The sequence below is a fragment of the Lepisma saccharinum genome, chromosome 29 (assembly GCF_977018435.1).
Source record: "Lepisma saccharinum chromosome 29, izLepSacc3.1, whole genome shotgun sequence".
Taxonomy (NCBI): Eukaryota; Metazoa; Arthropoda; class Insecta; order Zygentoma; family Lepismatidae; genus Lepisma; species Lepisma saccharinum.
Genome location: NC_139257.1, coordinates 33,254,409 through 33,282,148, shown reverse-complemented (window position 1 = coordinate 33,282,148; position 27,740 = coordinate 33,254,409). Strand labels below are relative to the sequence as shown.

At 36.4% G+C, this 27,740-nt stretch overlaps 1 protein-coding gene across 3 annotated transcripts in view; it reads left to right on the top strand.

Annotated features, from left to right (window-relative positions):
• LOC145981328 (S1 RNA-binding domain-containing protein 1) overlaps positions 1-27,740 on the top strand; it is a 56,153-nt gene that overhangs the window by 1,567 nt on the left and 26,846 nt on the right. For 2 of the 3 annotated variants that reach the window (XM_083114534.1, XM_083114535.1), the window contains exons 2-7: positions 3,261-3,370; positions 10,662-10,995; positions 12,663-12,868; positions 16,566-16,683; positions 17,922-18,157; positions 24,009-24,210. In XM_083114534.1, coding sequence (XP_082970660.1) covers positions 3,303-3,370; positions 10,662-10,995; positions 12,663-12,868; positions 16,566-16,683; positions 17,922-18,157; positions 24,009-24,210 — 1,164 coding nt within the window. In that variant the 5' untranslated portion in view covers positions 3,261-3,302. Of the gene's footprint in view, positions 1-3,260; positions 3,371-6,121; positions 6,312-10,661; positions 10,996-12,662; positions 12,869-16,565; positions 16,684-17,921; positions 18,158-24,008; positions 24,211-27,740 lie in introns of all 3 variants that reach the window. The other variant, XM_083114537.1, reaches the window with a different exon arrangement.

Below are 27,740 nucleotides of genomic sequence, written 5' to 3'. Positions count from 1 at the left end.
CAGATGGCTCTAGCGTCGGAAGTCACGCGATCTCGCTAGTGGAATCAGGGTTTCCAAACGCGTGATTTTTTTCGAGAAACGCGATTTTTTTTTCTTCGAGAAACGCGCGGTTTTTGTCGAGAAAGGAAAATGGTTTTTCGATTAATTTAGGGGTGAAATGGGTGCTAATGGAACCTAACCTAACAGGCCTAACCTAACCTTGTGTGAATGGTTCGTGGGGCTACCCGTGGATGGTTTTTGGGGCTAACGTCAATGGTTTTTGGGGCTAACGTGAATGGTTTGTGGGGCTATCCGTGGATGGTTTTTGGGGCTAACGTCAATGGTTTTTGGGGCTAACGTGAATGGTTTGTGGGGCTATCCGTGGATGGTTTTTGGGGCTAACGTCAATGGTTTGTGGGGCTACCCGTGCATGGTTTTTGATCCCCGGTTTTTTACAACTTTCATGCACAATAGAGTTGGAAACATTGATATTCGAAAACAAAAGAAGCGTTACAATTCGCAAAGCAAGCGATATCGCACCGTGACGTGCTTTCCGTAGCATTAAGGAAAATGGTTTATTTTAGCAGAAAAAGTGTTTGTTTTCGTGCAAAAAGCATATTGACACCTTCCACTATGTTCCGCAATACATAATTGGTAAGTACAAACCACGAGAAAGACAAAATATCAGATTTAAATGTGTCTCCGATGCATGAAACTGTTACCTTAATTTATTAGTGTACTAAAATACATATAAATGTGATGTGTTGACATATTTTTTTCTTCTTCTGGAATCCTTATTGTTTGGTTAACGTTATTGTGAAGTTTCAAGATGGTTGAATGATTTATAATGGAAATAGAATTATTTTTCTAGGACAGTGTAGCTAACACTTGGAGGCTCTGGGAATGAAAGAAAGGATGAATCGCTGAAAGTTTGAGCTATAAAGATGAAACCAGACAAGTTAGAGCCCAAAGAATTTGTGGTTTCTCACCACCATGGAAGGACTAAATGTGCCAAATTTCATCAAAATCTGAGATCATGCGTACCATGGTCTGGTTGAACCGACATGGAATCACCCAATTACAATGTTTGTTTTCCAAAATATCACTTTTTATTGTGAATGCAACAAAACCCATTGGCATTAACAACAATTTATATTAAGTGTGGAACAAAACTGTTTCACCCATGTACTATTGAATTATAAAAGTGTTTTAAATACTTGTGTAAAAAAAAAAATCATCGGCATGGGTTTCAAGCGTGGCCCACAGGAACTCATTATAATATATTTTCGGTCACAGTTAGATATAATAAAAACACATTTCTTCAAATTTACAGGAGAAAAGACGGGAAAGTACTTACGGAATTGAGTTCCTGTGGACTTTTGGAAGCTGGGAATAGTGTTTTTTCCATTTGTGCAACTTATTCTTATTCGGCCCGTAAATAATGTCATTTTCGACAATAATGTATCTCCGTTGCACGATAGCTCGTGCGACCATTACCGTCGACTACATGAATCAAATGTTCCGTGCGTTCGATTATGTAACTCCCTGTCAGTGTAGCAACCACGCGGTAGTTTCACAAGATGATGTTTTTCCAATTTAATTTTCTATGTTTACCTAACCTAAGCTTCCGTGAATGGTTTGTGGATCAATTTTAGCCTGAAAACCATCTTTTTTCGGTTAATAAGTGTTAGTGTGGTAACCACGCGGTAGTTTTACAAGATGACGTGTGAGCTTTTTTTTTTTTTTTTTTTTTCAATTTAATTTTCTGTTTGCCTAACCTAACTGAACCTAACCTTCCATGAATGGTTTGTGGATCAATTTTCGCTTAAAAACCTGTTGTGATTAGTTTGAGAGGCATTTTTCGGTTCATAAGTTTGGAAACACAGCATATCAGCTGACGATAGACAGCGTGAGTCAAGATTTGCCCACCATATTGTGTGTAACGAAAGCGAATTAGCAACGACCAATAAATACTTGTAATGCGAAAAGTTACACTTTTTTCAGTGAAAAATTAAAATCCCAAGTTGAAAAATGGGTAAAAATCTGATAGTCCTCGGACACCTATAACTTTTTCATTTTGTGAATTTTTGACATTCGTACTTACCAATCTGCTTCGCGGAACATTCTTGAAGGTGCATTCACGTTTTTTTGATGAAAGTAATTGCAATTTTTTTTTAAAAAAAGTGCTTTTGTAACTGAAGAACGTACGTTTCCGCAAATGGTTTGTGGGGCTATGTGTCAATGGTTCGTGGGGCTATGCGAGTGGTGTGTGGGGCTACGCATATTTTTTTTCTAAACCAATTTTTAACTATTGTGACCTATATGTGACCCTACCTAACCTAACCTTACCGGAAATGGTTCGTGGGGCTATGCGTCAGTGGTTGAATTTCCACTATGAAACATTCCCACATCACACAAAACACCTTCCAGATGTTAGACAATGCTACAGGAACTTATTACCGTAAGTAGTTTCTTCTGTAAACATGAAGAAATCTGTCCGGGGAATATCAGATTAGTACCGAAAAATGTTCCGCTATGCATATAACGTAAGTACAAATGTAAATAATTCTGAAATGAACGATGATATGATATGTTGTTTTAAGTCCACTTTATGCACAGTAAGGCTAATCGGGACTGGACCTACAGTTTAAAGTGGGATCCGAACCACTTGTGCCTCCACCAGGTATCGAACCCGGGACCCCTTGATTACAAGGCGACGACGTGGAAATAAACGAGTTATATGTGTTTTCACTATATCTAACTGATACCATATTTTCTTTCAAATAGGTAGAATACATTGTACATTTATGAAAATAACTTACTACATTTTTAAAAGGTAATTTCATCATTATGGTTTGCAAGGATACCGGTAGGCTAATTCATTTTACGTTCATACATATTAAGTAATTAATGGCATAATTGAAATTGTAGTAGCCTTATTCTTCAGAATATGAATATGCCAGATTATTATGAGTACCCTTATGTATATCACGGTTAATAACAAATGCTATTGATTGCTTGGGTGTTGATTTATACTTATTAACAGAAAATGTTTCATCATCAGAGATGGCAGCATATTGGGAGATTCATGAAGTGTTTCTACATTGTCATTAACCAGATTGCAATACTACTAACATTTATGATCTTTTCATGCATTTATCTGCGTATGATCTTAAACTTTTATGCACAAAATCAACAATATAGACACGTTCTTCATAAAAGTGTAACTACAGTGATATTTTAAGGACTGCTGTATACCCATTTTCTTTGTTTTATTTCAGATCTAAAAATAAACCCAGTCAGGAAGCTGTAACTTCCACACGATGGACAGTGACGAGGGTGTAATTGAAGTTCCAATTAGATCAAGAAGGCAAAAAGCTGTCTGTTACATGTATGTGCGAACTGTACCTATAGTGTGTGTGTGTAAGACATTATTTTTTGTCAACTTTTACTGAAATTTCAGTACAAAAAATTTCCATTTTGTTAATGTTCTCTGATTATCGTCTGTCTTATTAAATGATCTTGCAAGGTTTTTCATTTTGATTGTGTGCATTGAACATTTTGACAATACAAAATTAATGATTGACATAAACAAGTGAAAAGCTTACTTTAAGTTAATACAGTAATCCGGCAGATATCAGACCAGAGAACTGCCGGATTAGTGGAGGTGCATTTAAAAAAATGCATTTTAATAGCAAAACCTATGTTTATTGCACAAAATATTACAAGATATATACATATGACATGTAGTAACTTGTTTTCCCTTTCACGCTCCCCACTCTCTCAATGCCGGACTACTGGAGGGGCGGGATTGGCAAAGTGCCGGATTATAGGGGGACCACTGTATTTCAGCATTCCATCTGGAAATTTGTCTTGATGTTCCGTTCGGAAATTATTAAGTGCTAGCAAATAACTAGTATGAATAAATTTCCTAGGATAAAACCTCGGAAAGTGTGTAGTAAAGGATGTATAATGTGCAATATGAGTTACGCTTTTGAAAATGAAGTTGGGTCCTGAAATATTAGGTAGGAATGACCACAAACAACAACTTAATTTTTCATATTTTTAGAAATTGGATACGTGGTAGTAAATTCTGTACTCACTTTTCCATGAAGCTGAAATACATGAGATATGGAAAGCACACTGAAAACAATAGTCCTGTACAAAAAAACGGAAAAACTCTTTTTTTTTTTAATGGAAAAACTGACACCACCACCACATAACAAGAAAAGCAAGGCAAGATCAACTTCCTAGACCTCGCCATCAGCCTCAAACTCAAGAAATTCATAATGACTGTGTACAGAAAACTGGATGCAGGCAACCAGTATATTCATGCACTTTCCAACCATCCATACAAGCAAGAGGTTATTGTGTGGGTGAACTTTTTCTAAAGAGCCTTCTTCTAGTGTTCCAGAGGAGATCTAAGGGACGAGATAGCCACCATCAAAGGAATATATCCAAAACATTTTTACACAGAATCCCAACCCTCCACTTGGTGTAGTAAAGTAGAAATGCAGATGAGACAGCTTAATCAACCACAATCAATTTCCAAGAGTAAGTGATTTTTCTTTCCCTACCATCCCACCACATCAAACTGCATATTCAGAGCCCTCATTCCCTACAACTTGCAAGGCATCTGACATACTGAACAAACACAATGGTATTTCCTCTCCCTCTTTGATAAGCCAAGTGTGTACATGTGTGAGTGCAAGGCACTCAGCATCAACAGGTCCATCAGATCAATCAATTAAAGAATCCTAACAGATGTAAAAAAAAAAAAAAAAAGCCCAACCCACCACCGGACTAGCTTAGCATATCAAACACAATAGCAGAGGCATGTCGTGCATCGTTAACAGCAAAATGTAAAGATTTAAAAAGTTGTTTCAATAAAAATGACAACATCGGTAAATAAGTTAACCAACATTGTTGCCGTCGAGTAGATATTGCATAGGTCATTTTTTTCTGCAGCTGTCAGAAGTGAAGGGGGAGGCCATTTTCGCTACCCTGAAGAGGTAACAAAAGGAGAGGGCGCCAATGCAAGGGGAAGACTGGGACACTGTGCTACGGTGTTATTCATGTGCCTGTTAAGGGGCCCAGTTACCGGTCAGGCCTGCCGTATCAGGCCAGTGTTGTCACAGTGGATTGGCAGAAAAGAGCCAAATCCTGCCTAAAATGCGGAGACTATTTCTGTGAAGCAACCAGAGGTAGACTCGAAAGCCAAGGCTGGATTTAACTACAAAGAAAACCAGTTTGGAAATAGACGAAAATAAAGTTCCTTGGTGTGTTTCGTGATTTGGACAAACCTTGCTCGAGATACTAAGCTGGCAACAACAGTAGTACGTACAGCTGGGCTTCCCTTCTACATCGACTGTTGCTGAAGGAGTGGAGTTCTGTCATCTACTCACCACACAAACATCAAACTGACCCGAGAAAAGTGTGGTTCTTCTTCTTCCCCTTTGCACCTCATAGCAAAGAAAGAGAGACAGATGAGGAATTGAGGAAGGTCCACCACTATTAATTTGGATTTTTGTGGTAACTGTTTCATAAGTGGAAGTTCTTTCTAGAAGTGTTTGTGGCTAAATCACTGTGCGGAGTGCAAAAAAAATAATGAAATGAACCAAAATGTAGATTGAAGACTTTTTTTTGGGTGGGGTGATTACATCTAGCAGGCATAATTGTCATTCTGATGGCAGGTAACACTTTTGAAAAAGTCACGCCACGCCACTGCACAATAGTCATAAATAGGCTTAGGCTTCAGATAGTTATGCATGTAGCATATGCAAATGCATATTTTCAGTGTCTTCAGGATATATTGCATATTGTACCACCGGCCCCTGTGGCCTAGTGGTTAGCACATTGCGCTGCGATGCCAAGGGTCCCGGGTTCGAATCCTGCTCGGGTTTGGTTGTTTGTGAATGTCCATTCATCAATTTCATCACTCATCCCCATCTTCGCAAATTAGCCAAGAGGCACAAAATAAACTAAAATATTGCATATTTTACAGGTTTTTTCTTACAAATGCATATTCTGCTGTTTCTGTCTGAAAATTTGTAGTTTCCTTTCCTTTGGAGCAATTCAGAAACATGATTCATTTGTCAGGTGTTCTTCATAGTCAAGGCTGGTTTGTTATCTTTGTTCGCAGGTGAGTCACATCTCTCTGGAAATGCCCCTGCTAGAACAAGTGCTAATGCAGTGCAGTGCTAATGCGTGTAATTTTAATCTTTGTCTACCGGTTGTTTTCGAGTGGGAGAATCATTAGTTTTACGGTGGCTGTGTTACTGCAATCCAAAGATGCCGAAGGAGAAGCGAGCGATCTCTACTTCGCTCAGTGTGTATGTAAAAGATTTTTTTTGTTTTCTGAGTATAAAAGTATTCACGTGGATAACAGGTATAAGTTTACTTATGAGCATCTGAAACAATACGTAGTTATTAAGTGCAATAGTAACCTTTCATCCTGAGTAGAATGAGAGACAGCTGGTGATATTCCACTTTCTGCTAATCGTGATGTTCAGTGAAGTCAGAAACTGTTAGTGGACTTATGATAAAGATACATATACAAAACCATATGTAAAATATGGCGAATTGTCAATAAGGTAAACCAAACCATATTTTTTTACTTATGTAAACAGTGGAATTAATAAATAATTACAAGCTATGGCTAAATTTTCTGAGTTTGATGTCAATTTTTAAATGCATATTTTCATCATTTAAAGAGCATATTTTGAACATTTTTAAGAGCATATTTTGAACATTTTTAAGAGCATATTTTGAACATTTTTAAGAGCATATTTGAATGCATTTTTAAAGTTTTTTTAGTGCATAACTATCTGAAGCCTAGTCATAAAGTACATGTCGAACACACTCAGAGACACTAAAATCAAAGAAAAACATGCCATGATGCACTTCCCACACGAACTAAAAACACCAGGAAATTGCAGACTACAACTATGCACCTAGCAGCAATCGAAGAACTAAAAACAACAGAACCATTCAAAGCAAGGGTGCAACCCATTTCAACGAGGATGGTGGCAATTGCCAATGAAATTAATAGAACGACAAAAAGAGCTTCGTGGAAAAGTGAGCACTAAGTTTCTCTGCATTTAACATAACTTTTGTGCAAAATTTTGTAAAACATCCTCTTACTGAATCAAGACAAACTGGGTTTGAACTGTATTTATAATGTGTTGTAAGTTCAATATTTTTAATTATTTTTCAGTACAGTGTTAAACATATATTGGGCTTCAGTCCTGTGATAAACAAATAAATGAATGTGAAATATATTATAGTGAGAGGTAGAGAAATGCAGAGTGCCTGAAAATTTTCACCAGATGCCTGAGTTTTTAAGATCAGTTCTGATATATATAATAAGTTGTAATATACCAAGAAAATCATCTTATGGAATTCTAACCTTGACTCAAGGAAGAAGATAAAAGCTAGGAGGGCCAAAAGGGCTAAATAAAAATCAAAGAAGGAGAAAGGTAACACTCACCAGTCAGTGGAAGAAATTCGAATTTTCATTGTTAGCTTAATCGTTGCATCTTCAGAGTAGCATCTTCTTACTCTGAAGATGCTACAATTAACCTAGGGAAAATTTGAATTTTTTCCCCTGTCTGGTGAGTGTTTCCTTTCTTCTTCTTTGATTTATATATATATATATATATATATATATATAGGAAACACTCACCGGACAGTAGAAAAATTCAAAATTTTCGCTAACTTCGTATTTTTCTACTGTCCGGTGAGTGTTTCCTTTTACCTTCTTTGATTTTTACTTAGCCCTTTTGGCCCTCCTTGCTTTTATCCATTATATATATATTGATTTCTCTTACGGAAATTTCCATTAGCTTTTTTTTTTAATAACATGTACAGTATGCGTTTTTTAATGTTTGTTTATTTTCTTTATCTTGCGCATCATAAAAACAAAATAACGAACGTGCAGTTATAAATTTTTGTACAGTTCCTAGCTGAATTTTAAAATCTGCAGCAACATGGTGGAGTTGGTCATATATTAGAATGTATTCATTCTGGTACTACTTGTCTTCACTAGAAGGCCACTCCAGTGCTGGAATTAATTACTTTTAATCCGGTCTTGTTTTAATTAATAAATTAAATATTCCAGGGCCGGTTTTTCAATGTCGGTCAACTTTTTGGTCATCCAACCACCAGTTGGAGTTCACCTCAACTTTTAACCAACACCAGGTTTTTCAATGTAAAAATAACCAAATGTTCATTGAACTTAAGTTCGGCACGTAACAATTGTGAGTTTGCAATGCTGAGCGAGAAATTCGATCCCACTGCCATCTAGGTGTGCAAATTCAAGTCAAATTTCACCTGGTGTGAAAAGGTAGATCTACAATAAAGCACATGCAGTTGTTGAAATTCATTGTTTACATTAAAAATACAGAACGTAACATGCTACGTATTTCACTCATACAAATAAATATACATGAGGAGGAAACACTTACCACACATTTGGCTCTTTTCTTGAAACAGATAGACTTCACAAAACACAAAATGGTAATATGGTATAAATACCTAAGTAGTTATTCTTTTTCTTACGGAACGAGAGATCAAATACAAATAACTAGCTATGTAATGAGAAAAAATAAGTTGACATTTGCACGTATATTATGACTAAAATTTTATTCCCAGTTTGTACACGTACCATAATCGGGAGAACGTCACATCACAGAGAAGTTAAATATTTTCATTGACCTTTGAAACTTTGCAGCCAACTTTTATACAGTATCTCTACTCAACAATATTCCAAGCAACATTTTTTTTATAGTTTTTTTTATTTTAAGATTGCTCAAAATAAAATATAGAAACAATGTCCAAATCGTGATAAATGAACTATAAAAAAACGGTCTGCAGCAGGACTCGAACTCGCAACATAAAATGGAACTTCCACTACCAGCTACTGCCTTTATCCACTACACCAACTTGCCACTTAGAAACTGGCTTCACGATAGGATAGATGTCTTTGGTGCGTGTACACAAATCAAAGTCTGGCGACAATTTCCTTTGTTCTACCTGTTACTACGCACTTCATTTAAACTCTGCCAAGCGCAACAAGTTTGTTTTCCCACCAATGTAGCTTTTTATTTAATTATTTCTCGTTCAATGTGCCTGAGAAATTGTCTGGTGAAGATCGATCTTCCGATGAGGCAGCCATGTTTGTTCGAAACTGCCAGTCATCTCGCTGACCTCCGGATGAAGCATGGATCAAGTTCACAGCCACTTAACCTCCAGTTGTGGAGTTGACCGCTGATGAAAAACCCAAAATTGCAGTAACCCCTAGTTATTTGCCCAACCAGAACTTCGATCGCACATTGAAAAACAGGCCCTAACTCTCTAGCCTTCTTAAACCGGAAGGTTCATGGCTGCAGCAACACAGGCCTTCCATCTGTCCCTATCTTGAGCAAGATCTACAGGGTGTTTCGTAAGTTCGTTTACAACGCTTGGGAGGTGATTGTATGAGTGAAAATAAGGTGGAAAGATTATGTAACGAAATTCCAGAAACGGCTTTGTTGCCAATTTTCATCGAAACCAGCTCACGCAGAATGCACACCCACCCCACTCCCGTCAACATCTTTGTTCGCGTCCTTTGGGGAATCCCTTGCACCGACATTGCACAACATTGCTGCGTGATTTTTTGACAAGAGCGTACCCAATTTCTTAGTGGACCGCCCAACACCGATGACTTCTCTCCACCCGTTTTGCCATTATTCATTTCGGAAAATCATTTTCCCACGTTTTCAAACGTCAATAACTCGGCAACAAAGCCGTTTCTGGAATTTCGTAACATGAACTTTCCACCTTATTTTCACTCATACAATCACCTCCCAAGCATTGTAAACGAACTTACGAAACACCCTGTATATACTCTTTTCCATCCCTACAGATTTCCTTTAGGTACATCTCAACGTTATCCCTCCATCTTCATCTTGGCCTTCCTACAGGTCTCTTACCATTAGGTTTCTCAACAAGAATCCTGTAAACTCCTGTTTCCTCTCCCATTCGTGCCACATAAGTTTTCTTGATTTAATCATTCTAATAATATCAGTATGCAAATTATGTACTTCTAAATTACGTAACCTTCTCCACTTACCTGTCTTCTCATCCCTTTTAGGGCCAAATATTTTCCTAAGGATCTTATTTTCAAATACTCTCAATTTATGTTCCACTTTCAATGTAAGGGACCAAGTTTCACACCCATATAATACTACAGGCAAAATTATTGTTTTTTATATTTTAACTTTTAGTTTCTTAGATATTAAACGAGAAGACAAAAGTTTATGAAGAGAGAAGTAACATGCATTTCCTGAATTAAGCCTACTTTTTATTTCCTCTGTAACATAATTTTCACTTGTTAATATTACTCCTAAGTATTTGCATTTGGAAACTGCTTCAAACGAATTGTTATCAATAATTAGATTTTGATTATTACCTAACACTTGGTTTTGGCCTGTAAGCATATATTTAGTTTTCTCTTTGTTAACTTCCAAACCTATCTCTTTAGCAGTTTTGAAAAACAGGCCCTTGAGATCATATTTGGTAGCTTGTCTTAGTTGGGCTCATGGATTTCTTAGCTCGTATTTTAAAAAGAAAATGCTGGCTCCTGGGGCTGATGCCAGAATTATTTTTAATTTTGTCTACCCCTGGTTGTATTTATTTTTCAGAATAGAATCAGACAGCGATGATGATATTCAAGCAACTGAGGCAATTGAGGTAATTTCTCCAAAGAAAAGGAAGATAACGGAGGAGGATGATTGGGAACCGGAGGTTGTTAGCCAGGCAAAGAAACCGAAAGTTGAGAAAGTGCCAAAAGAGAAGAAGCCAAGAGCCCCAAGGAAAGTTGCTCAACCAAAGGGAACAGGAAAACCCAAGAAAGATGGGGTCAAAGCACCTCGGAAACCTAGAGCGACAAAAAGGAAAGCAGAAAACACTACAGGGACAGATGCAGAGCAAAGCTTAGGAGCACTTGAGGAATTAGATGATGATGCTCTTGAAGAGGTTGGTAGCCTTCATTCTAGGTATGACCAGAAAACCTGGAAATCCTTGAATTCAGAGAATATTTTTTTCTGGAAAAGTCAGTTAATTTTTTTTTTTTTTGCTGGAAAAATCAAGGAAATTTACTGTCTATTCATGAAAATGTTCAGGAAATTTACTTTCTTTTTCTGGAAATGTGAAGGGAATTTAATTTTTTCTGGATAAGTCAAGGAAATTCACTGTCTTTTCCTGGAAAGGTTCAGGAAATTTACTTTCTTCTTCTGGAAGAATCATGGAAATTTACTGTCTTTTTCTGGAAAGTCAAGGAAATTTACTGTCTTTCTGTAAAAGTTACCATTTTTGTAGTATTGCATTAAAAGTAGATTTTTGAACAAAGAAAGAAATAATGGACAAGCAAAAGAACTTGAAACTTGTTGACAAACTATACTTACTTCAGTTTAATTTGCTAAGTATTACCAGCAGATACAGTAAAATTTGAACTATTTTCATGTAGAAATCTACTATAATAGAAGATTGCAATTTTCCACTTTCTTTTTGCTGTTTTTTATTGTTTTTTTGGTAAATGGTTATTGGCAACAGTACATGTGTTGTTAATGTGCACTGTAATTATGTATTGTTTATGCAGTAATTTATATTTTTTATAAAAAGTGATTCTTTGTTAATCGTTAGTCAATACATGACAAGTATTGCATAAAAATGCACCCCTGATGCTTCCTTCCCTCCCAATATCCAACAGTGAATTACTGTTGGGTTTCTCTTCTCGATATTACCTTTATATATGAAGTAAATATTTCAGTAGTTGTTTAAGTGGGTGTTTTTACGAAATTGTAAACACCCTGATGACCTGCAGTTTTTTAAATTAATTTATTTTTGTTTCTACAGACTTGTTTCAGTAACATGTTTGTATATGTTGTTTGTTATATTGGAGTTACAAGCCTCCCTGATTGAGGAATAGTTAGACACAGTTGGATAGAAAGAGTAAGAACAATGTACAAGATCAATCACTTCAGTACAAAACACTGTTCCCACTTTATAAATTCGTACATTTCTGAAAATCAGCATTGACTGTAAATACAGGGGAACCATGATTGATTTTGCATTTTTCAGTGGACCAAGCTGAAAAAAATTTAAAATGCTGGAAGATGTAAAATCGAGGATAATTTTATATTGCTATTTTAGGACCATCAAGATTGAATATATAGGGAAAGTCTAAAATCTGGGAATGTAAAATCCACTGTAAATACTACTAGAATGGAAAGATTTGTTTTATTTTGTTTTTGAGTCCATTTTGTGCACAGAGAGGTTAATCAGGACTACCAACAGTTTAAAATAAGTTCCACTGGGATCCCTTGATTACAAGGCAAGAACGTTACAACTACATCATCAGAGAGACCCTAGAATCAAAAGAGGAGTAGATGAAATACATATTTTTCATTCTTTCTTTTCTTCCTCCTTGTTTCTCTTTTCTCTTCTCTCTTAATTACTCATAATTTCAACTCTAACTTTGCACAATACCAAGATCCAGAAATAATTAATCTTTAAGCAATACTTTCCAATACCAGTACCACTGTAATTTATTGATACCAATACTTTTATCATCTGTATTGACACAGTTATTTACTTTATTGTACATTTTTTATAAGTGTATTTTTTCCCTCAATTTCTAACAGATCAATTTCAAAATTGAAATGCAGTGGAATGATGCAGAAGTCCTTTCCGAGAATCAGGATGTCGAGGGTTGGGTGTCGAAAAATCTCGTTAAACTTTTTGATGATGATAACACAATTCCTTTCATTGCAAGATACAGAAAGGAGATGACCAACAGCATGTCCCCAGAGAAGCTCAGAGAATTCAAGGAAGCTTACGAATTGATAAAGTGAGTGTCCATTATGCATTTCTTCATTGATTGAGCCCCCCCCCCAAAAAAACAACTATTAGAATGAGGTTGAAAACTTAACATGATTGAAGGAAGGAAAGAAGAAAATTAAAAAAAGAACCGCACCAAAATAGTTTCTCTTTTATCATGGCATATGTAATATTCCCAAATATTATATTCAGGGATATATTCCCTGAAACCTTGATACTATCTTGGGATTTTGCATTTCTATACTTTGTGCTTTGTTTTTATTGATATTAAAGTAACAGCACTTGTTAATTTCTTACTCATGTGCTTTGATCTTTATCATTAATTATCTGTGTAATATTGACAGCAAAGTCTTTTTAGCATACTAATCGAGATAGACTGATCAACAAACATACCCTCTTATTGTCTGTTAATAAGGACATGCATACATGAGTTGGAGATTTAATAGTGGCAACTATTTATTTGCAAATAATACAAAAGAGATATGGATAAACAGGGAAGATGAAGTTCAGAGACAGCTTGATAGTTGGAATGAGGAAATCAAGAGCAGGAGTGAAATTCAGTGCAGAAAAGAGCAAGATGCTACGTAATATCAACAAGAGACAAAGCCAGAAAGGAACCAAGAATAAAGATGGACACAGAAGAGTTGAGGGTAGTGGAGAGCTTCAAATATCTAGGAAGCATAATTGAGAGAAGTGGAAGAATAGGTGAAGAGGTAAACAGAAGAGGATAAATGGGTGGTGGACTATATCAGTGTGTTCGAAGATTAATATGGAACAGGGATGTACCTATGAAGTGCAAGAAGGTAATATACGAGGCGTATTTTTTAAGTAAGTACCATTTTGATATGTACAAAAACAAGTAAACTTTTGTAACAATTTTATTGTTACATGAAAGACCACACTTTTATCTACTTTTCCACATAATTGCCACCAATATTAAGGCACTTATCATATCAAACAACAAGCTTTTGTATTCCGTCGTAATAGGAGTTTGCTGCCTGAGTTGACAGCCACTGCAACACGGCCATTTTGAGGCTATCATCGTCATCGTGGCACTGACCTCCGAGATGCTTCTTCAGTTCCAGAAACACGTGGTAGTGACTAGGCGGTAGATCGGGGCTGTATGTAGGATGATCAAATTGTTCCCAGCCAAATGATGCGATGAGATCTTGACAAGAAAAGTCAAGGTGCTACCTAAACGTTTGCTTTTGTGCACATCAGTTAACATTTTTGGTACCCATCGTGAGCACAATTTTCGATAGTTTAAGCGTTCGGTAACAGTTTCGTAGATAACACTTCTTGAAACTTCATGGAACTTCTCTGATAACGACAGTGATCACCACTCCGTTCCACGTCATGAACATTCTTTCGGCCATCTTTGAAAGCTCTTACCCATTTGCGTACCATTCCATCACTCATAAGGATTTGTCCGTACACTTCACAAATCTGACGGTGAATTTCAACTGCTTTCACGCCTTTAGCACTAAGAAAACTAATAACAGCATGGGATTCTCAATCGGCGGAGGCATTTTAAATACACATAAGCAAATGTATACACAATCGATTGTTGCCGCAATGGCGTCTGTGGTTTGCCAACAGATGTAGGTACACAGTGCGCATGCACGGGACACCGACCGCAGCGCTGCAGCGGCGGAATTTCAAAACGGTACTTACTTTAAAAATATGCCTGGTATAACACATACTATGTGCCAATAATTACATACGGAGCAGACTTGGACAATGACAGAGAGAGACAAAAGAAAGATGCAGGCAGTGGAGATGAAATTTTTAAGGAGTATATTGTGGAAGACTAGAAGGGATAGAATGAGGAGATCCAACAGAGAGTGGGTGTGGTGATGCTTCAGGACAGGATAGATCAGGCACAGTTGAGATGCTTCGGACAGACAAAGAGGATGGATGCAGAAAGACTACCAGTAAGAGCTTACAATGCACAATGAGTGGGCCAAGGGGGAGACCAAGATGTTGGTGGAAAGAGCAGATAGCAGAGAGTGTTAGGAGAAGAGGACAAGATTGAAACACCGTGGAAAGAGAGGAGTGGTGAAAGACCAGGAAAAAATGGAGATGCTTGACTTCTATGCCGACCCAGCCAGAGGCAGGAAACTGCAATGGACGACGACGATGATGATGATGACAAAAGAGATACCTGTTTGAAACTTTTACAGCCCTTTGATGTAATCAACAGCATTGTGCACATGTTGCCGTTGCCATGCCATGTGCAAGTCGCAGTATTCCTGTAGCAGCACCTGTTCTGTTGATGGTTCAGAAACAGTTCAGAAACGAATGCCACGAAGTAGTTCTTTCAACTTAGGGATAAAATCAAAGTCACAGGGGCTGGTAGAGCACATTCCAACCCCATTGAGCTAACAAATCAGCCGTAGGTTGCGTTACATGTGTCACATTGCCCTGCCAAATGATGGGAGGATTAAGCAACACAGGTCGCAGGTTATGTTTAAAAAATGAACAGTAATACTGCAGATTGACTGTGTCCTGGAGGTATGACGAGAATCACCAGAACTTTCACATTAGTGGGGTTCTGACTACACAACTTTAGACCGCCAACTCCAACGATATTATATTCGTCTCGTTGCTGCACATGCGCCTAGTGTTGGAAGGAAGAGCCCATTTACTGGGAGGTAAGTTAGGTATCAAACTAACGTGTGGTATATGTGAGATGCAGAGGTTACTTTTCATGGTGTATGTACAGCAGTGTTGCCACTATTAAATCTCCAACCCACATATTTAGTTTTTGACAGAAACGTGAAATGTGAGATTACACACTTTTTTTCCTTTCAAAAGTGAGGTGCATTTTCCAACCATATTTTGTGACAGAATGATGCAAAATCATGTCTAAAATGTGAAACAAACTCTTAAACACGAAATTTAGAGTTTATTTACTGATACAACACTTCCAACAGTCTGAATTAACCTGGAAGGTTTAGCAAAATATCAAAACATTGAATAACTTCTGTGGGAGTTTTAGTTGCAAAATGAATTTATTTACTGATAATTATACTTAACCTTGCTCAAATAACTACAGAAGTATGCTATTAGAATGGAAATTTTCATTTTGTATAAGCATAGCATAGTTTTTAAACCAAATTTTAGATTTTATTTAATACCTTAACACTGAAATATCATTTTATATACTGCTTTTGTGCTTTTATTTGTACCAAAATCATGATATTTTATTCATCATATAATTAATTATATGTCCCTGTCTATTGATTTATCAGACTATTTATTCTGAGTGACCTACCAAATAAAACATTGGTTCAATGTAATCTTTTTCAGTTACAGCTGAGCCTTACAGACATTTTGATAGCAAAGTTATAATACATTCTGTGTGCCATATTCATGTAGCTGTCCAGCTTATTTTATTTTTGAAACTGCAAACTAAACGAAAAATGTCCTTAAGATGCATTTATTTATTATATGTGATTTTTCTATTTTCTCAGATGTACTGTTAAACTTGCAGATCTAAAATTTTCTCAAGTTGAATACATTGAAATTAATAGTCATGAGACAAAAATGGTTCTGATTGCTTCATTTCTCTCTCTCTCTCACCCCCTCTCTCTCCCTCCATCCATCATCTTCTTCTTCTTCTGAATTTGTATTTATATATTAGGGTAAGTTTTCAAAATCATGATGTTTCAGTTTTAAGTTAATATCTGGAAATTCTTTTCCAGAAATGTGAAACGCAAGGCAGGTAGCATCATGAAAAGCATAGAGAAGCAAGGGAAGCTCACACCCTTAGTGAAGCACTCGATTTTATGTGCAAGGACGTTGAGTGAATTGGATCATGTGGTTAGTATGAACTTTTGAAGGCCCTAAGTACGTTAAATGAATGTATGAGTAGTGACCGATAAATATCAAAACTACTTATGTAGGAAAAGAAACTTTACTGTAAGAACAATTAAGAAAGGAGTTGCAATTAGCAAAGTTGTATTAGCAATTTCCAGACCCTTCTTCAGGTTGTCTGAGGAGTCACATGTCTGAAAATTGCTACATTTATTGCCCTGGAATTTACACAAATGGAGCTAGAAGCTCAAAAAGTTATTGAACTTAAGGTCAGATAGCCACGGTAGCTCAGTCGTTAGGGTGTCTGACTACTATGTGAGACACCCGGGTTCGATCCCCGGCGGGGGAGAACCTGGATTTTTTCCACCTGTTCAAGCGGCTCCGGCGCCCACCCAGCGTCGTATAAAGTGGGTACCTGGAGGAAACTCTGGGGGGTAAAGGCAACCAGGGTCATGGTGCTGATCACATCACCCCCACCTTCGACCGTGAACAAGAAACACACCCCCTATATGCCTTCATGGCACTTTACCTTTTACCTTTTTTAAGGTCAGATAAAGGAAGACGAAAACACAAAATGTGAAATAATATGCTGAAATGTTCATTTTTCCATGTTTCTGAAAGATGTAAGGTGCATTTTCCTACCCTGTTTTGTCACGAAATGATGCAAAATGAACTGCCAAATGCAAAATAGACTCTTAAACATGGAATTTGTAGTTTATTTACTGATGTGACACTTTCTGAAGTTTTCATTATCCTGTGAGTTATGCAATTCATGGAAAATTGATTAATTCTGCTGTAAATATTTGAGAAGCAAAAATGGACCCCTTTATAGAGGAATAAGCTTAATGCTATTAGAAGGAATATGTTTCTTTTGTGCAATAAGTAAAGTTTTTAAATAAAATTTAGGATTATATTCTCAATTTTAGAACGAAAATGTCATTTTGTATACTGCTTTTGATCCAATTTACACTACTATAATACCAAAATTTTATTTTATTTATTGCTTTTGAACCTGAAATTGACTCCTTTTCTTTTCCAAAATTGTGCTTTTTTATTTATTAAAAATATGTGCCTCTAAATATGAGTGTTTTAGATTGGCACCAAACTGAAGAGTGCTCTGTTTCTAAAAGGTCGTGGTGAATCATTTCCTTGCATAGGTGAAGTTTCATATTTCCACAGTGTTGATTGATTAATAGCATTGATATTGACACAACCCTTCTACTCATAGATTGCTTTTTTTCTAGTATGCTCCCTTCAAACCCAACAGCAAGAGGACTCTTGCCGAAAGAGCTCGACAGCTTGGCTTGGAACCTCCTGCTCTGGATATTCTGAATGGCATGGACACTGTGTATACTGCTAAACTGGTGCAGCCTGACGTCAAGGGTCGAAGCACGAAGGAAGAGGTTGAAACTGGTTTGCAGCACATAATGGCTGATGTCATAAGTAAGGACAAGGATGTGTTGGACACCGTGAGAAAGCTGTAAGTAGCAAATAAATTAATTTATTGTTTTTATGTTACTTGAATGTTGTATTGTTTATTCGGTTACACTATAGTATAGGGGTGACGGATTTCTTCAAATTTGCAGAAGAAAGTACTTATGCAAATCATTTTCTGTAGCGTTGAGGAAGTTCGTGAATGTAGTTTTTATCCATTTTAATGCGAATGCATGTTGTTTTCTGCAAATATCTCTATCCGACACGCTGTTTCTGCTGCCGCCATTTGCTTTCTGCACGAGAGCACAGTGTTCCGTGTGTTAGACGACGTAAAATGCGTAGTCAGTGTTTCAAACTTCCCATGTTTTCACTAGAACATGACGTGTCAAGTATTTTTAATTTTTTTAAACTATGCTTGCCTAACCTAACCTTACCTTATGGAAAATGGTTTTTGGGGCTAACATGAATAGTTTTTGGGGCTAACGTCAATGTTTTTTGGGGCTAACGTCAATGGTTTGTGGGGCTAACATCAATGGTTTGCGAGGTATTAGCACGAAATTAGGTATTTTCCAGCGAACAAGGTTACAACACTGCATAAATGACAAAACACTCACACAACGCATGCTGAACCAGTACACTGTCGCCATAATGTGTGTTACATTATCTTAGTTAGAAATGCATTATTTCACCTTAGGAAATGTTCCAAATTCCAAATTAGTACGTTAGCAATGTAGAAAAGTGCGAAATATGAGTTTTGTAGGTGTCACCCCCATACTATAGCAGTACCGTTTATTCATTGACACTTCAAGGAAGGTCAACAGTTACACATGAACACAAAAGTTTCTTGCCAGTCAATCTTTGTGGTTTAATAGAGACACGTTTGTAATAATGATGAAATGACTATAACGTTTCTCGAACAATTATGAGTCGTTTTAGAGATGTAATGAATGTTAGAGAAAAAAAGGATGTATCAGTGTTGAACATAAAGTATGTGAGCTTCCACAAGGATACCCAATTGTCAACCTCACTTCCACATAGTACACCCTGGACTGCATTTTGCAGACGAACGAGGCTCTGGCAACTGGCCCTTTGGCCAGTATAATTCTATGTGTTGTCCTGTGTTTTGTCCTTGTGTGTGATGAGTGCCTCTTAACAGCCTCATCTTTTAACTGATCAGAATACTTTAATATTTTAGTTACGACCCGACATTACAGTTATGTTATTTTAGTTCTGGTAAGGGGCTGGACCCCATATAAAGTAATGGGTACAAAATAGCCTACGTGCTGCTTAGAGTGCTGCAATGAGCATTTTTTGCTCGACCGGCAAATAGTTCGCACGGACGATGCTAGATAGTGTTAGGAACTGACAGCTCTTCGATCACCATGATGTCATGAGCGATTTTCACTCAAATACGCAAAATGTTCAGTATATGCTCGAAATCCACTAGTTCACATGTAACCGTAATTTTTCTGTAGTAGTGGCCCTTCAAACATGGATTGTGAAGTGAAAGACGCAGTGAAATTGAAACTGAAGTGAACATAGTCATCATTTTCATGTTAAAATTTAATTTAGTCCATCTTTACAACACATAGCAATGTATGAAAATGATTAGATGATTATGGGCTGAAACTACCAGGATGGATTTTTACACATATATTTGTACGATTATTGTCCCATTAAAAAGATATTTGATATTCTATATATTCGAGCGAATTACACTCGAGCGTGGGAGATTCAATCGAGTATTTTTCGAGCGAAAGTGGTCCAATGCAGTACTCTAGTGCTGATGCACCCAAAATTTTAAATTCAAATTCAAAATATCTCATTTGCACAAAGTTGTGTTAGTAAAAAACAAGACAAGGATTATTTGAAGTTTACTCTGTGGTCAGAGAGGCTAATTGTAACTGGACCTACAGTTTAAAATTGAATCCTAAACAAGCACGTATACGGTAGCCATAAAATCCAGAAGGTACATGTCAAGCACACAGTCCACACACTCATAGACACAAAATCAAGGAAACTCACACCATCATGCACTTCCCGCACGAGCTAATCATTGATAATGGAGAAACTCACCACACTTGGATTCCCCTACTACAACAGCTAACGCCGGGCAATAGCAGACTGACAGTTGACAACAGCACACCTAGCTGCAACCGGAGAACTAGAAACAATAGAAGAACGCCAAGCAACAGTGCAATGAGGATGGCAGTGGCCACTGAAATTGATACAACTATGAAAAAACTGTTTCGCGAAAAGAGTGAGTACCAGTTTCTCCATATTTGTATACGTCACATGTGCTTCCTTAGCAGATTGAATCATGTATCATTTTGATTACAAGTTGGCATAGTCACTTAGGCTGTTTGCATAGCGAGGAAGCCTCCGTCAATAAAATAATATTGGACAGGTCTTATGAACTTGAAAACTAATATTTTGAGTAAAACTTATAACTAAAAAGTCTCGAGTCTAAGAGAATATGCACAGTGACAGCTTGCATGAACATTGTCTCCCACTCCATTAAAATAAGTTTCCAGGTTCGAATCCCAGTAAGGGTGTTCCCTTGTGAATGTACAGACATAAATTCAACTGACCATCATGATTAGCTTATAAAAATACAGAAAATTGATGTGAATACCAATTGAAAAGTGTATCAATTGAAACCTATTATAAACACAGAACTTTCAGAACAAATGTTCGTAAAGTGGTGTCTTTGACTAGCTACATATTTTGATGAAGCAAGCACCAAAAATACATAAAAGTGCGATTGGCTTTCTATGTACTTTAAGCAGAGAGATTTCACTTTATGTGCATGTATATACAGTGGAACTACATTCCCCGGTTTTACATTTTTCCACATTATACATTCAATCTTCATGGTTCCTATAGAGCAAAATGCTATAAAATTGTCCCAAATTTTAAGTTTTCCTACATTTTAAGTTCTTTTACCTTGGTCCCCCGAAGAAACATAAAATTGAGGTTCCACTATACTACAGCATGTTTTAAAATGATCTTCAGGGTTGCAAACATTTGTTGTGGATAATTTACTGATTGTTTTTTTTAATGAAACCATTGCTGAATGAGGGAAGAAACTAAATCTTTTTTTTTTTGACATCATCATCATCATCCTTTGCCATTTCCTGCCTCTGGCTGGGTCGGCATAGAAGTCAAGCCTCTCCATTTTTTCCTGGTCTTCCACCACTCATCTCTTTCCACGGTGTTCCAATCTTGTCCTCTTCTAACACTCACCTCTATCTGCTCTTTCCACCGACATCTTGGTCTCCCCCTTGGCCTTATTCCCACCCCTTGTGCATTGTAAGCTCTTACTGGTAGTCTTTCTGCATCCATCCTCTTCATGTGTCCGAACCATCTCACCTGTGCCTGATCTATTCTGTCCTGAAGCTTCACCACACCCACTGTCTGTCGGATCTCCTCATTCCTTATTCTATCCCTTCTAGTCTTCCCCAATATACTCCTTAAATTTTCATCTCCACACTGCCTGCATCTTTCTTTTGTCTTTCCCTGTCATTGTCCGTGCCATGGGTGACACGAAATACATGGACGATAGCCCAGTTTTTGCCTCATCTGTTTGAACATGAAACTGTGGATAGTGTTCACTGCCATGATAATATGTTCCCATAGGTCTTCAATATCATGGGTCATCAGATGGATGGAACCACACAAAAGAGAACTCTCAGAGACCTAGTAAGGGGAAATTCCAATACAGAGAAGAATTTTTCCATAGTTGTGGCACAGGTGTCTACCAGTCATGAAATGAAAAGGTAGATCAAGAAAGTCAAGAAATTATGCTTGTGGTCAAGAATTTTTGGTATTTTTTTACAGTATTGAGAATTTACGTTGTTATATACCTGTACTGGGATTTGATAAAATTGAACATTTGGAACAGTTAACTCTGGTTAAGGTATGTTCACTGTTTTTCTTCAAAATTACTTGCAAAATATTAAATAAAATAATGTGTCCATTTCCCATCCAGAATGAAGTCTGCTGCATTAATTTTTACATCCATTAATAATGAAGCAAGTCTAAAACTCTTGTTAAAGTACAGCTTGAGTTTTCATCTTAACCAACCTTGTGGTCGTTTTTTTTTTTTCCCCTGAATAAAGGTATCTATTTTCTAAATTTCCAACTATACTTAAGTAGAGGGCCATTAAATAAATGCTATCTAAATTTCCAACTATACTTGAGTAGAGGGCAAATAAATAAATGCTATCTAAATTTCCAACTATATTTAAGTAGAGAGTGATTAAATACATGCTATCTAAATTTCGACTATACTTAAGTAAAGGGTGAATAAATAAATGCTATCTAAATTTCAAACTATACTTAAGTAGAGGGCGATTAAATAAGTGCTATCTAAATTTGCAACTATACTTAAGTATAGGGTGATTAAATAAATGCTATCTACATTTCCAACTATACTTAAGTATAAGGCAATTAAATAAATGTTATCTAAATTTCCAACTATACTTAAGTAAAGGGCAATTAAATAAATGCTATCTAAATTTCCAACTATACTTTAGTAGAGGGCAATTAAATACATGCTATCTAAATTTCCAACTATACTTAAGTAGAGGGTGATTAAATAAATGCTATCTAATTTCCAACTATACTTAAGTAGAGGGTGATTAAATAAATGCTATCTAAATTTCCAACTATACTTAAGTAGAGGGCAATTAAATACATACTATCTAAATTTCCAACTATACTTAAGTAAAGGGCAATTAAATAAATGCTATCTAAATTTTCTACTATACTTTAGTAAAGGGCAATTAAATAAATGCTATCTAAATTTCCAACTATACTTAAGTAGAGGGCAATTAAATACATGCTATCTAAATTTCCAACTATACTTTAGTAGAGGGCAAATAAATAAATGCTATCTAAATTTCCAACTATACTTGAGTAGAGGGCACTTAAATAAATGCTATCTAAATGTCCAACTATACTTAAGTAGAGGGTGATTAAATAAATGCTATCTAAATTTCCAACTATACTTAAGTAGTGGTTGATTAAATAAATGCTATCTAAATTTCCAACTATACTTAAGTAAAGGGTGAATAAATAAATGCTATCTAAATTTCGAACTATACTTAAGTAGAGGGCGATTAAATAAGTGCTATCTAAATTTCCAACTATACTTAAGTAGAGGGCGATTAAATAAGTGCTATCTAAATTTCCAACTATACTTAAGTAGAGTGCCATTAAATAAATGCTATCTAAATTTCCAACTATACTTAAGTAGAGGGTGAGTAAATAAATGCTATCTAAATTTCCAACTATACTTAAGTAGTGGGTGATTAAATAAATACTATCTAAATTTCCAACTATACTTAAGTAGAGGGTAATTAAATAAATGCTATCTAAATTTCCAACTATACTTAAGTAGAGGGCGATTAATTAAATACTATCTAAATTTCGAACTATACGTAAGTAGAGGGCGATTAAATAAATTTTATGAAAAGGGAATGAAAGGTCAAGAAAAAATCATGAGATAGTATATGTTATTTTGGTAGACACCCTGTGGCAATGATAGTGCTCACTAAGCTCACTAATACTGCATAGCAGTAGGAATGCAAAGTATAGCTCAACAATACATGCACACAAAAAAACTATTTGCATTCTTCTTTTGTTCAGCACTGTTTTCAAGGTCGAAATTTCAGTCTACTTTATGCTCTGGTAGGCTGATAGAAACTGGTCCTACTGTTTTAAGTTGGGAAACAAACCACTTGTGCCCCTTGATTACAAGGCAACACTTGTATCACCATGTTAAGTTTGGTATTCGCAATGAATGTTTGCATCTCTGAAGGTCATTTCGAAACATGTCATATTTATGAATAAGTTGATGAGATGAACTTAATATTACAAAACTTGTATTTCAGTGTGAAGGATGCCCATATTAAATTTGAGAGTAGCAAATCACGATCCACAACAAAAGCACCACAAGTTAATAAACTGAATCAAAGTACCAGTAAGGGCGAAAAGGGAGACAAAGGGAATAAACAAAATAAGGAACAACAAGAACATAAATATGAGACTTATTTCCAGTTTTCTATGCCTGTGAAATTTATTAAGCCCCATCAGGTATGATCTATATTATTTTAAATTAAGGTTATGTATTGCCAAACATGTTTTAATATTGTTAAAGTCTAGTGCAATTTGAGTTAAGAGCTGTGTTGTATCCCCCAAGCTATAAATATAAATGAATAGAGGCATGCATATTTCTTTTTTGACGAAAACACGAAATTTGAAATAACACATGGTAATGCTAATTTCCATGTTTCTGAAAGGTGTAAGGTGCATTTTCCTACCCTGTTTTGTCGCGAAATAATGCGAAATGAACTGCAAATTGCGAAATAGACTCTTAAACATGAAATTTAGAGTTTATTTACTGACGTGACACTTTCTAAAGTCAGAATTATCCTGTGCGTTATGCAATTCATGGAAAATTGATTAATTCTGCTGTAAATATTTGAAAAGCAAAAATGGTCCCCTTTGTACAGAAATAAACTTAATATTCTGCTAATGACATAAATGTCCTATTAGAAGGGATATGTTTATTTTATTTTAAATCACATTTGGGATCATATTCACATTTTTAAAACCAAAATGTCATTTTATATCAGCGAAAATTTATTTTATTTACCGCTTTTGAACCCGAAATTTACTCTGTTTTCATACCGAAGTTTTGCTTTTTAATTACAAAAAATATGTGCCTTTATAAATGAATCAAAAATAAATTGTTAAAGGGTAAATTTACTTGCACCTGTTGGTTCCATGAAATTGAAGCTAAAGTTTCAGCACTTCTGAAATTTCAACCAGTGTTGCCAGATGTAATAAATTTCAGTGCAGTAACGCTTTAAATTTTTTGCCAGAAATATATACCGAAAAACTATACATTTGCCATATATACAACATAACTGTTTGTTATCACTGTACAATTTGCTTTGAAGGTTAATTTTTACATTTTTTTCCTACAATCACCATATCTTTATTCTTTTTTTTTCTATTTCAGTTAATTTACATTTCTTTTCTACCTCTTGAATTAGTTGCGACAATTAGCATTAATGAACATTAATGAGCATTGATGAACTCCTGAGTGGGTGATGGGACAAACATATCGATACATCAGCATCTTGATCAGGATTCAAACCTCGTACCTGTGTCTTCATGGTACATTACAATGACCAATTCACCTAGAGGCCAGCACAATCACTATTACGCACCAGATTTTATGTGTTTTCCTGTCTCCAGCATGTGTCATTAATTTTCATATTTATTGTAATTAATGTCTCAACATCTTGTCTCCTTTTTCACACTTTCCATTATCAAAGTTTTATTACTTTGTAGTGTTTGTAAGCGTGCCTATTTGTGTTTTCAAATGCATTGTTATGAAAGACAATTTGGTTTTCCTTTGATCTACATTAGAATGTGACTAATTGGTGGAAATTGAAACACATTCTTAACTTTGTAGCAGAAAAAAAATGTATGTGCACAAATGTCACAGCTAAATATATATCAAGAGCTACATATAAATACAAAGTATTATTAATTGGCTGTCCTCCTCCGTGGTTGAGCGGTCTTAAGCACCTTGCTTCGGACGGCAGCTGCGGGACGGCATGGGTTCGATCCCGGGTTCAGTCTCCAGGAATTTTTCGACCTGTGTATAGGGCCAGTGGTAACCCACTGTTGTGAGGAAATTGGGGAGCTACGAGTGAGTAGCGTAATCCGGTCTCGGTCTCGAAAATCTCCTATGAAGGCTGGGGGTTTGATGTGCTGACCCCATGTCGCCCCATTACCGGTTGAAGAACTCCACACCTCTAGGTAGGAATGTGGAGGGAGGCTGGCAGTCGGGAGATAGGCCAAGGCCCTTCAAGGGCTGTCACGCCACGGATTATTATTATTATTTATTTATATATCATTAACATAAGACTAATTTTACTTATCCGGTATTTCTGTAAACAATTGTAAACTTCTAAAATGCTGTCATTTTATTACTGATCGTATGATTTATTAATAGTAAAACTTTCTAAATGTGTAATTTTCCTGCTGGTCATATTGTTATTAGACTTCTCTTTTTCTTTACAATGAGAAGATTTTAGATGAATTAAAGGAAATAACAAACACTTTTGATGCACACATTGAGAAGTGAGAATTTGAGTTAAATACACAACTTGCTTGCCCACCTGGCATTATATTTTTTGTAATGTATCACAGATGCCTATTGATATATAAGGGTCATTCAAGTGAAAGATAGACAGAGCTGGCAACACTGCAAGTATTTGACAGGGTAGCTAGATGGTGGCAGCACTGTAGGGCTTGGTGGTTCGTAGTGACGGAACATAATATGCGCAGTCTGTTGCATGCGTCTGCTTAGTAGAGGAAGAAGTGAAAGTGCAAGGGGTGTGCAATGGATACGTCCAAGTGCATACAACGGGGCATCATTTAATTCATGTGTGCGTAAAATCTTTCGGCGAATTCAAGCTGTGTATGGTGATGCAACTTTCAAAAGAAGCTGAACGTTATTTTGCACCTTAGAGAAACTTTGAAGGGCCATCAAAACAAACAGCCGAGAAAACTGTCATGAGGTGTGAGCATACTCCACGATAACGCACGCCCACACACTGCCAACGATGGACACTCTGTGCCTTTTTCGGTGGGACGTTATGGATTACCCACCATACAGTCCAGATCTTTCCCCTTGCGACTTTCACATCTTTGGTCCTCTGAAGGGTAAGCGTTCATCTCCGATCAAACAGTTCAAGATGCTGTGGAAGAGTGGTTCAACATGCAACTAGCATCCTTCTTTACGGACGTTATCCAGATAATTGATCATTGTTATGACAGTTTCCTGAATGGTGGGGATACTTATCTGTAGCCTGTGTCTAAGTAATACCAGTATGCTACCTTTGTTATATTGTGTATTTTCTTGCTTATAAACAGTGTTAGCTTCTACACCGTCTCATGTTTCATTTGAACAACCCTTATAAATGAAGATAATGTATTTTTCATCATCTGCATGTAATTGTCATTTGATTTAAACTATTGATATTTTCCAAAGAAAAGAAAAAGGTTGTCGTTATCTACTTTGCTAATCACCTTTCATAAGTACGAGGGTTATTTTTTAAAGTAAGGTCAGTTTTGCAATAAAAACTAAGTAAGTAAATGTTTTTTAAAAAAATCATTTTCTGAATTTACATACACTTCTCTATTTTTCTACATAATTTCCTTGCCGGTTTAAACATTTATTGTAACGAAGTACGAGTTTTTGGATACCCTCCTCATAGAACTCTGCCGCCTGTGATGATAGCCAGTTACGGTTGTTTTCACTTCTTCATCAGTGTCTAAACGCTTGCCGCCCAGGAAGGTCTTCAGATGGCGAAAGAGGTGGTAGTTGCTATGTGCATGGTGGATGATCAAATAACTCCTAGTCAAAAGATTTCCAGGTTTGAAGAAAACCAAAACAAACACTTTCAAAGCGCAATATCATGGCAACTGTGTTTTGGGACAGGCAGGGTGTTTCGTTAGGGGACTTTTTGCTGCAAGGAACAACAATTAACTCAGCTTCCTACTGTGAGACCCTAAGAAAACTTTGTCCAGCAATCCAGAACAAA